The 12213-nt window shown below is 36.2% G+C and overlaps 1 protein-coding gene across 1 annotated transcript in view; it reads right to left on the reverse strand.

Annotated features, from left to right (window-relative positions):
• The window catches only part of PDZD8 (PDZ domain containing 8), a 92550-nt gene that overhangs the window by 54936 nt on the left and 25401 nt on the right, over window positions 1-12213 (reverse strand). The window contains exon 2 of the mRNA XM_053584678.1: window positions 8527-8649. Within this exon, the coding sequence (XP_053440653.1) occupies window positions 8527-8649 (123 nt within the window). The remainder of the gene's footprint in view (window positions 1-8526; window positions 8650-12213) is intronic.

Here is a 12213-nt window from a genome sequence, read left to right on the forward strand (position 1 = left end):
TTACCACTTGGGAAGGCCGGGCCTGGTGGCTCACATCTGTAATCCTAGTGCTCTGGGAGGCAGAGGCGGTTGTATTGCTTGAACTCAGGAGTTTGAGACCAGCCTGAGCAAAATCAAGACCCCATCTCTAAAAACAGCCCGGTATTGTGGGAGGTGCCTGTAGTCCCAGCTACCTGGGAGGCTGAAGCATGAGGATCGCTTGAGCCCCAAAGAGTTTGAGATTGCTGTGAGCTAGGGAGCTAGAATGCCAAGGCATTCTACCAAGGGCAACTGAGACTCTGTCTCAAAATAATAATAATAATAATAATAATAATTGTTGCCACTTGAGCCAAAAATAATCAAACAAATCTGATCAAACTTAATACTAAAATAGAGAATTCACAAATTCAAACTAGAAATATGTTGATACTATAACTCCTAAAATAGCTCCTCTTATAAACAAATTTTAATATTTATAATATTAACGGCCTTCCCTACAGAAGAACTAAACATTTCACCATAAAATATGGATATAATGCTATTCAAAGAATTAATTCCATTTCTCCCTTCTATCAAACTTTCCCCTTGAAACTACTTCACTGAATATGTTTAAGAAGACCAGATCATATCATTTAAAAGGAACTTAATTAAGTAATTAAATACCTTGCTTTATAAAACCAAAGCAAAACTATCTCTTTCTGGTTCTAGAAGGATATCAGGAGTGGTGGCAGCATAGTTTTGAGTTTCCCTAAATCTCCCCTTAAAATCACAAAAAGAAACCAGGAAAACAAAAAGAAAATTCACCAACATGTACAACAAAATTAAGTGACCAACTACTTTAGGTAATAGCAGTCAAGTAGTCACTCAAATTTTCCCATAGACTATAATTATAAAAACTAGATTAAAAAAATGTAAAAGCATATTTGAAGACAATGAAAACCTTCCAAAATCAGATAGAAGCCTACTTTGAGATTAATATTTAATTATCAAAAAACTGCAAGTGGAAAGAGGCACAAACTGACAGCTTGTGGTTTTCTGACATAAGGGCACTCAGTGTCCAGTCTACCTCAGGGCTGGGGCTGTAGGAAAACACTGCAGTTTGGACAGTAGAAATCTGAGGCCTTATGGACTTCAAGCACCATGAGATCGGAGTGCAAAGCCAGCAGAACAGCTAGAGATTATGGGGAAATCCTAGAAGCAAAGAAACCAAAAAGAGTGAGCTCCATTTCTGCTCAACTCATTGGCTGAATATTATATAAAAGAGATCGCAGGACACCAGTCTAGAAAGGCAGCAGTGGGAAGACAAATGCAAGAAGAACACAGATGTGAACCTCTACTGAGAGGCTGGAGAAGGGGGAAAGAGTGAGGAGATGGAGTTTACAGTTTAGGAACAGGCACGTTAACTTCCCACTAGACATAAAACAATCCTCTGAAGAATACAGTAGAATCCAGAGTTGCTATAACACATTATCTAAAATATTAAGTTTTCAAATAAAGAAAACAGGAAAGTATGACTCAGACGACAGAACAAGCAGTCAACAGAAAATGGTTTTTAATGGGCTCAGATGTTGGATTTAGCAGACTAACACTTCTCCATAACAATCATACATATATTTGTTCAAGAAACTGAAAGAATGTATGTTCAAAGAATTAAAGGAAAATATAAGAATGAGTGAATAGATAGGGACTATCAAGAGAGAAACAAAACAAAATGGAAATTCTTTTTTTTTGAAACAGAATCTCACTATGTTGCCCTTGGTAGACTGCTGTGGCATCACAGCTCACAGCAACCTCAAACTCTTGGGCTTACGTGATTCTCTTGCCTCAGCCTCCCAAGTAGCTGGGACTACAGGCGCCCGTCACAACACCCAGCTATTTTTTTGTTGTAGTTGTCATTGTTGTTTAGCCGGCCCAGGCCGGGTTTGAACCTGCCAGCGCTGTAACCACAAAATGGAAATTCTATAGCCAAAATATATAATGAATACAATTAAAAATTTACTAGATGAGCTCAAAAGAAAACTGGAGATGGCAGAAGACATGGCAAATGTAATTTAGGATTCCATAAAGAGAGGTTTAAAAAGGGGGAGGGGTTTAAAGGGTCAAAATTCCCCAAAATTTGATTGAAAATATTAATTCACAAATGCAAGAAACAAACTGGAAAGGAAGCAGAAAAAAACACCTGTATACAAAGTCAAAGTGCTGAAAGCCAAAGATCAAGTGGAAACTTGAAGAGTAACCAAAGAAAAATGACATGTTATATCCAGAAGAGAAATAAGATTAATTACTGATTTCTCATTAGAATATGAGACTGACACAAAATGCTAAATCGAAAATAAGGAAATTTCCAGATAAATAAAAACTGTGAGAATTAGATGCTGGCAGACCTGTACAACAAGAAATGCTAATAGAAGTTCTTTAGGCTAAAGGAAAGAAATACCAAATAACAACTCTGATTACACCACCACCAAAGTTTAAATTGTTTGTTTCTGGAGTATCCCATTTAATATTTTCAGATCATTGTTGACCACAGGTAACTTAGACCATAGGAAATAAAAACATGGATGAGAGGGGCCTTGTGAACACACTGTGAGACATAAGAAGAGTAGTGACTGTATCACTTTCAGACAAAATAAATACCAGGGAATCATTCATGATGATAAAAATGGTCAATATATCAAAAATAAACAAGCACCTAATAACCAAACTACATGAATGAGACGAATGCACAGTCATGGCTGAAGATTTCAACACACTGCCTTCAGTAACCACAGAACTAGATACCCTCCCATCAGTAAATATATTAATTTGTTAATGGCAACCCACTGGCAGTCCTCACCATGTGTTAACTTAAACTTGTGCCTAACAGAATTGTGTCCCAGCTTTGCACTGTTCTATATATACACAGTTTCAGTAACACAAGGGCATGCAAAGTGAGGACTGTCTATGTACCCTTTGGTATAGTTTGGGAAACACGTTAATGCTCTAATCAGTGATTTTCAACTGGTGTGTCTTGAGAGGTTCTTAGGTGTACCTCAAAAATTTTTAAAGACCTTTAATTATTTTCAAAAGAAGTTCAAAACACAGTCAAGTATATTCTTTCACTTTTTTTAATCAACATAATTTAAATGTGCCACGGAAGTTTAACTATAGGTTCAAGTGTGAGAATAAAAAGGGTTGAAAAACACTGCTCCAAATAATTAAACTAAAAATCAGTAAGGCTGAAAAGGCAAGAGACTGAAACTGAAAAAAAATGTTCAAAAACCCAAAATAAATGTTGAAATGAACAACATATTGATACCAAAGGGGAAAATCAATCTCAATAATTTACGACACACTACTTGATCAGATGCCTGCAATCTAGGTAGGGTAAGGTTGGGGAGAATTGCAAATGAATCTTGAACTCCTTGTAGTACATGTTTTTGTGCTTTTATGAACAAAGCAATTCTGAAACTATTTGAGATAGATTGAGCAAATGAGTAAGAGCACTGATGTTGTTTGAGAGCCACGAAATACAACAAGAGGGAGGAACAAAAAGGCAAAGAACACTCCCACAGGTGGATTAGAATCGAAGGTACAGGTTCAGTATCTCTTATCCAAAATACCTGAGACCAGAAGGTTTCCAATTTCGGATTTTTTATGGATTTTAGAGTATTTACTTTCCATAATGAGATATTTTGGGGAGGAGACCCAAGTCTAAACATAAAATTCATTTGTTTCACATATACCTTAATAGCCTGGGGGTAATTTTATCCAATACTTTTAATAATTTTATGAATGAACAAAGTTTTTGAATGCTGAACCATCAGAAAGCAAAGGCATCACAGTGTGACATTTTCCACTTAGGGAGTCATATCAGCATTCAAAAAGTTCTGGATTTTTTTTTTTTTTTTGAGACAAGAGTCCCACTTTGTCACCCACAGAAGAGTGCCATGGTGTCACAGTTCACAGCAACCTCAAACTCTTGGGCATAAGCGATTCTCTTGCCTCAGCCTCCCAAGTTGGTGGGACTATAGGCTATTTTTAGAGACAGGGTCTCACTCTGGCTCAGGTTGGTCTCACATGCAATCCATCCGCCTCGGCCTCCCAGAGTGCTAGGATTACAGGTGTGAGCCACCACGCCCAGCCAAAGTTTTGGATTTTGGAGCATTTTTGATTTTGGATTTTCAGGTTATACCACATGAACTTGTGATTTCTAAATAACATGTGTATATGTGCATACATGTATGTATGTAAAAATTCACATACATAAATTTATTTCCTTACTCTGTATAGCGGTCTATGAATATATGAAGTAGCAATAAACGCACCCAATACCCAGATCTTGGTTTCTAATACCATTCGCATCACTAAAAAGAACCAGGGCTCTTAGAAAAAATAGCTGATGACAGGACTAAGGCAAAGAAGATACAGGATAAACTCAGAACAGCTTGTTATACCAGAAAGTAATGAAGTCATAAAAAAAAGAAGGAAAAGAAAAAGAACAGAACAGAACAGAACAGAAAGGAAAGGAAAGGAAAAGGGGAAAGGGAAGGAAGGGAGGGAGGGAGGGAGACAATTTGGGCACCAAAATAATTAAGGATACTGAAGAACTGTGAACATTGAGAAAAATAAGAATTGATGAGTCCATGCTGACAATAAATAAATGGGGAAGAAGGGAAGACTCTTGGTACGTGTAATAAAGTGTCAACTGCTGTGATTTTTTGTAATTGTGCTATATTTAACGTTCAATTTTTTTTAAAGGTGTAATTTTGTAACTCAGTAAAACAAAATAACACCCTAAAAGCTGTTGAGAAAATATAAGCTTTAGAACAGCATGAATATGACTCAGTGAAGAACTGACCTTAATTAGAATCTCCCCTTCCCTATGAGTACAAGCTACCCTATATATACCGCTTTGGAGTACAAGACTCTCACACAAAACTTTATAGCCCTTGCCTTCACTAATCATAATCGTATTTTGTTTTTTAAAAAAACTTGTAGATAAAAATCAGTCCCCCCCAAACATATCCACTACAAGATTAGATGTCTTTTACTTGAAGATCTGTGAAAACTTCCTCTTAGAATTTGGGGCCAGAAATTTTTCTCCTAAAGTAGAAAAACACACACAGTTTATCAGAAAATAAGAGCTAAGTTTATGTGAGGTGATGTATATGTTAATTAGTTTGATTTAGCTATTCTACAATGTATACATATTTCAAAACATCCTGTTGTATACAATATATACATTATATGTAATTAAAAAATTAATATTAAAAATAAAAAAATTTTAAATGGAAAAAAGAGAGCTAAGTAATCTATCAAGTTTCCCTTGTTGCCTTAGCTGGCAGAAATTTTATCTTCTTTACCCTCTATAGTTGTTGTTGATCTAATTCAATACCTCAGATCCTTTAAGATAGAAAACAGATAAGTTATAAAATTCTATTATTACAAATTATAGATATTTTATAAGTTATAAATTAAAAAGTAATAATCTTGACAATATGACTGAAATACTAATGTGAAATAATTGAACCGCTTAATAGCAGTACTACAAATATGACAATTGCGTTCATCTGTAATTTAAAAAATCACGTTTTTTAAACTCAAAAAAATGGAACTACTCAGAATGACTGCTTTTTAAAAAAACTTGGTAAGGCAAAGTGTTAGAATCAATTTTTACAAATAAAATTGCCTTTCCATCACCAAGCTATTGCTTAAGAAATTTGAAACGATATTTCAGATAATTAGAAAAGAACCTCCTCTTTACAGTGAGACTCTTTTAAATAAATAAAATTCAAATTCAAATTCTCAAAAATACACAAAAACCTCACAGTTTTGTTTAAAGAATTTTTCCTTGATACATACTGTAATGATTACATTAAGACATAATAACAGAAGCTACAACTCTGGCAGGCTTATTATATGGTGCGGAGTATAGTTTAGTTGCCTACATCTGATCACAATGACCAGCAAGGGAGCACCCTTGTCCATCTTACGAGATGTGAAACTTACCTAATGACACAATGTAGGGCACATGTTTTAACTCAACAGTCTATATTATTTCCATTTCATATAAAATGATAGGTGTTATTTTGATCTTTCTTCTAAAAAGGGCACTGTTCTTTGTGCTTCCATGTTCTCTAGTGTCTTTTTTTGCTTCAGAAATTACAACAAACCACAAAAGATGAATCTGTATTCAAAACAAGAATAACAACTGAAATAAAAATGCTTAGGTTACAACAATCTCTCCTCTTTAGTTGAATCCTGTAAGTGTGGAATCTACCTGAATTCAGAGTTCTATTTTTATACTAAGAAAAAATAAAAATGTAAGAATTTAATGGGAAGAATATGGAAAGAATGTTCAGACTTCAATATGAAGATAAAAAAGCAGGATGAGTTGAGAAAAGTAACTTACTCTCTCCTTCATAAACACTTTTTAAAAAGTCAGTGATCTCCAATCTTTTTGACACCAGCGACTAGTTTCATAGAAGACAATTTTTATACAAACTGGGGTTTACATATTCAGATTTATAAAGATAGTACCTGGAAATCTCTTTAGGTGGTACACCTGTTCCGAAGATTAACCTATCACCCAGGGAAAGGTGTTGGCTATATAACCCAAGCCCATAGGACTAACTTAAGAACAAACTGATAAAAGGACTATTTTTCAGGTTTTCCCCTTCAACATGATTATATACTCTTTAAAATACTAGCTTTTTAATTTTTGACCAGATGATAAAGTCACAAAAATCAAACACAAAAAGGTTTATAGTGAATAGTTCAGCTGTCACCTTGACCCCTGTCCATCATCAAATCACTTGCCTCTTTATCCTGTAAGAATTTTTACTGGTTTCTCATGTCTCCATTGTGAGAATTATTATACAGTTCTCCATTAAAATAAAGCACATTATAGGTAATTCATAAATTCTATGGCTTTTCTATGTATCATTTATCTCAATTTAACATGATCTAAATAAAGTCCGGCTAAATTTTCACAATGCCTTATGCAGTCTTTGATTCTTGTAGCAAGGTGTAAAGTGAGCAGTATTTTAGGTAAAGCAAAACAATAGTGGGCAAAGGTGATAACAAAGTTAGTTGTTAAATAGCCACAAGCTAACAGACATAATCGATCCATAACCCCACTGGCAACACTAAGGCAAAAACACTAGTTTTTTCTAAATACCTAGCATAGTACCTAATACATTTATTTTATTATACATTATAGTTCTTTTCACAAAATATACAACATATTTAATCTTTTTTTTTTTTTTGATAAAAGAAAGAATTCCTTGTCAACCAGACTTTCTAACATAAGGATGTGTGATCTTGAGTCACCCAGGACTTTAAAACAAGATTAAATATGTTATCAACACACTCAAATAACAAGGACACAAATGTATTAGGTATAAAATATAACCTCTGTACTCAAGTCCTTATTTTTATTATGGATTGGAAATAAAAGTGATAAATACCAAGTAGATGGTACAAACAAGTATCATAGACATGTAGTCTAAGGATAGTACACTTGGAGTGACATTGAGAAAGTAGCTTTTGAGCTGTTGGGTGACAAAAATTCTTTGCTTGGCCAAACTTTAGTCAGGCTTCTGAATCATCTGCCAGGCCTATTTGTGTACTTCTTAGGAAGTCCGGTTTTAAAGAAGACTCCCCATCCTTGACATCTGATCCTCCTTCACCATTGCCCTGTTAATGAGTGATCACCCTAAAGTGTTTGCAGCAAGAATTCTGTTAGGTCATGTTAGCCAGAATTAATATTACCCCCGATGTTTCCTCTCAGTAATTTTCTGTCCACTGACCCCACACTGCTCCTTGGCTATAAATTCCCACCTGTTCATACTGTATTTGGAATTAGCCCAGTCTCTCTCTCCCATTGCAAAACCACACTGCAGTGAGCTCTATATGTATCACAATGGTCCTGATATTGTGCTTTAACAATATCATTAAATGATTTTTTCTTAACATAGCACCAGGTTGGGCGGCGCCTATGGCTCAGTGAGTAGGGTGCTGGCCCCATATACCAAGGGTGGCAGGTTTGAACCCGGCCCCGGCCAAACTGCAACAAAAAAATAGCTGGGCATTGTGGCAGGCACCTGTAGTCCCAGCTACTTAGGAGGCTGAGGCAAGAGAATCACCTCAGCCCAAGAATTGGAGGTTGCTGTGAGCTGTGACACCACAGCACTCTACCAAAGGCGATAAAGTGAGACTCTGTCTCAAAACAAACAAACAAACAAAAAAAACCCCATAGCACCAGGTCTCCAATAGAGTAAATTAAAAGTAAGTCAACAGTGCATTACCCATCTAAATGATTGCACAGTAAATGCCCCATTCCCTCCCTGCTGTTCCATGTTAAGAGCACTTTCTAAAACACGGTTTATGTTTTTTGTAAGCTAGAAAACACTAAATTTTATGAAATTAAATTTACAAATAAAGACTTTACAGGTAAATAATACAATTTAAATTAATGTAAAAGTAGAATAAAAATACTGCTTAAGTACATTTTCACAGCACTTTCTTTCCCATAAAGTACTAATGACAAAACAAAGAACATACCTGCTACATTCTAACAGCGTAACTTTAAGGCGGCCTTCAGTAAGCGCCCACTGCTGCACATGGATGTGCTCTTCATCTTCTTCAAATCCTTGCATGGTTTGGTATGGAAAAAACGGCTTAAACCTACAAAAGTAAAGATAATTCTAAATTTCTGAAAAAAAGCCACAGTTCAAAGCATAACAATACCCGCCCATATGAAAAACACACACACACACAAAAACACCTGAAACCACACATACTCTACCTAACCAAAGTTTACAACTCTACCCCATAACTGGCAGCAAATGGAACCTTCTCTGTGGCACCCAGAAGTTCTGTGTTTTTTGTTTTTTTTTGGCATGCCCTCTTTGACAAGGCAGGACTTTTAGAACAAAGAAAAAAAATCTATAAAAATATCACAAATCAAACACAAATCATTCCAGTAGGCCCTGAAACTTAGGTGGAGCAGAACAGAGATTCCTGTGAACCAGATGGAAAGAGTGTTCCCACAGTACAAGACCAGAATTCAAAATGCAAGTATCATAGAAATAACATACAGTCCCCTTGGTATCCAGATATTCATGGGGGATTGGTTCTACGATCTCCTGAGGATACCAAAATCTGCAGATGCTTAAGTCTCTGACATGAAACGGCATAATTAGTATTTGTATATAACCTATGCATATTTCCCATATACTCTGAATCACTTCTAGATTACTTACAATACCTAATACATTGTAAGTACTATGTAAATAGGTGTCATACTGTATTACTTAGGGTATAATGACAAGGAAAAAAGTGTATACATGTTTGGTTCAGATGTAATTTTTTCTTGAATATTTTTAAGCCATGGTTGGTTGAATCCATGGACATAAAACCCACAGATAAAGAGGACCAGACAGACTACAACAGACAGTGATTAGTACATAATAAAGATAATGACAGTATCAAGAAGAATTAGCAGTAGCAAAAGTATTCATCAGAGAAGTTTGCTATTCACCAAGCAGTATGGTAAGTACTTTACACGCATTATCTTATTTAATGTTCACACTCCTGAGGGCAGTAGGTCCTCTCTCCAAAAGAAAAGAGAAGAATTGTTCAACTTTACTCAGTGAGTAGCTAAGCCAGAATTCCAGCTAGCCTGACTCCATCAAAGCCCAACTGTGTAACATCTCAGTTACCTACGAATTATTCAGGCATTTATGTGCTCATCATTAATACCCTTGTTTTTATGGAGAAGCTTGTGCTGAATTCTAAATTATGGGCTTTAAAAGCTTTTAGTTTAAAACACAAATCATACTCTTCCGCTAAAGCAATATACAAAGAAAATGAGAGAAAAGTCAGCTTAAGGCCCTATAGTTTCCAATTCAACATACATATTTGTCACTAGCTATGACATTTGTTAGCTCAAAAAGTTGTAATGGCTTCCCACTGGCCACCAAAAAAAACTTCAAAAGTTCTTGGTTTCATATTTTCACATTAAAAGTCTACCACAATTAATCTTTTGTCATTTAATCTTATTAATACATCTTAATACAAACATTCTGGTCTATTAATAGAATGTCACCCACAGGACACTATGCCTATTCAGATACCCACAAAACACTATGTGTATTCCTGCCTTGGGGCCTTTCCTACCAACTAAAAGTTTTTCCTACTCGTCTAAGCGGGCCCAGATCCTCCCCTCTTTCCGTACTTAGCTTCAGGTCCTAGATCACTGCAGACTACACACACTGCATACTGGTTTCACTCTTCTTCATCCTGCAGTCATCCTTTGTGCCACGAAGTCTCAGATAGAATCTCGCCTCACAATTCTCTGCAACTCTCATATGTGACAGACAGGGTGCCTAAGACACTATCGGGACTTGAGGCTTTGTGCTGAGAGCTTTTAAAATAATCCAACACTAAAAATGAAACAAACACTTAGAATAAATTAATAGCCCACTACAGTTTTTATACTGAAAGATGCTAATGAGAGGGGCTGTTTTCTTTTCCTAGTAAGCAGGATTACAGAAAAAAAATTAATCAAGTAGGTACACAGACAAGGCTCGGGACTTTTCTCCTGTTTCTGAACTAATATGGGAAAAAAGCCCCTTCAGTTTCAATCAACTGCTATACAAATTTGCATTTGAAGACACATAATTAGGCACACTGGTACCAAATTTCTGGAGGGAAAAAAACTAGGAACTAAATTTATCATATGCTATCGCCAAGTGCTTTTAACATACAGGACTTATGACTCTTGAACATATAACTCCGTTACTCCATAAAAAATTATAAACATCACTATATACACCAGAAACTTTAAATTTAATAACCCAAGTTAGTGAAATCACAACTGCTCTAAGAATAAACTTTTCTTTTCTAGTATGAAGTCGAAATTCAATTAAAAATTTCTCACAGGATTATGAGTTGAGTATTATATGATATAAAGACAGCCTAAGGGGTTTTGCTAAGAGTGTTTATGTACAAAAATATATTAAAATCAGAAAGATATATTCCATTTAAAATGAATCCACTCAGCAGTGGGATAAAGCTGTTTGTTCAGCAAGCCAATAAATAGAATCCACACATTAACATTTTCCAAGAATTCTTGGTTTTTAAAACTTTTAAGTCCAAGCCTGTAACTATCTCAAATCCATAAGGAATCCACACAAGGAAGCAGGCCACCTCCATCCCCTCTGTCTTCCCATCCCACCATATTATCTTTCATTAGAATTCTTAAGTCTTTATTTCCTGTTAACCTATCAACTCAAAAACATCAGCTTTCTTTTTTAGACTCCCAGAAAATTAGCCTTCTTTAACAAGCTACCTGGTCTTCCTCCTGCAGAAAATGTAAAAACTAAACTATTGACAGGAAGATCAACTTTCAGGGTGATAGCAAAAGGAGCTCTGTGACTTGCCCCACAAGTCCAAAATCATTTTAAAACAAAACCAAAATCAAACCATTTAATGCTTCTGGAAATGATCCCAAGGGCAAACAGCGAATTAAAAAAAAAAAAAAAAATCTATTCAAGAAAATCTACAGAAATTTGGTAAGAAAGCCAAGTTTGCGGTATTGAATGCTCTGTCCTCCTAACAAACTCAAGGGGGCAGAGACTGGAGTCCAGACTGCTGCTGCCAAGAACACAGGGCTTCCTGGGCCCACCACGCCGTTGTACGGGCTCTCTCCCTGAGAAGAGGAGGGCATCAGCATTTCTCATCCTGCTCCTCCTGCCTCTTCCCTTACTACTTGTTACTAAGGCTAAGTTCTAGGCAAGTGCAGTAAACAAGGGGGCTCCCTTCTTCAACCCACCCCTGATTCCCGCAATGGAGGGGTCTACCCTGGGCACAACTTACTGAGAGAATACTGGAGTCCTGATTGTCCTTGCCCTGGCTCATGATGGGAAAGACAAGTCTGGAGGACCTTAGGCTGCTCTTCCTCAACCTAGTATTCCACTCCTAGAGTGGTGGTGTCATCCAGAGAGAAACCTGCCATTCCCCCGACCCCTGTTATCTCCAAAGACTTGGCTTAAATATCTTGCTGAGGGGGAAAGAATAGAGGAAGAAAAAAGTTATCTCTAAATTTCTTCCCAAAAGAGCTAAGTTCATTTACAACAGACTATGAAGAAACTCAAATCTAAAGGTGTGATCAAGAACAATAGAGGTTGTTGTAAAAAGCAACTGGGAGATTTATGGATTTAAAAAAGATATATTCTGGACTGTAGG

This window comes from Nycticebus coucang, chromosome 3 (assembly GCF_027406575.1).
Source record: "Nycticebus coucang isolate mNycCou1 chromosome 3, mNycCou1.pri, whole genome shotgun sequence".
Taxonomy (NCBI): Eukaryota; Metazoa; Chordata; class Mammalia; order Primates; family Lorisidae; genus Nycticebus; species Nycticebus coucang.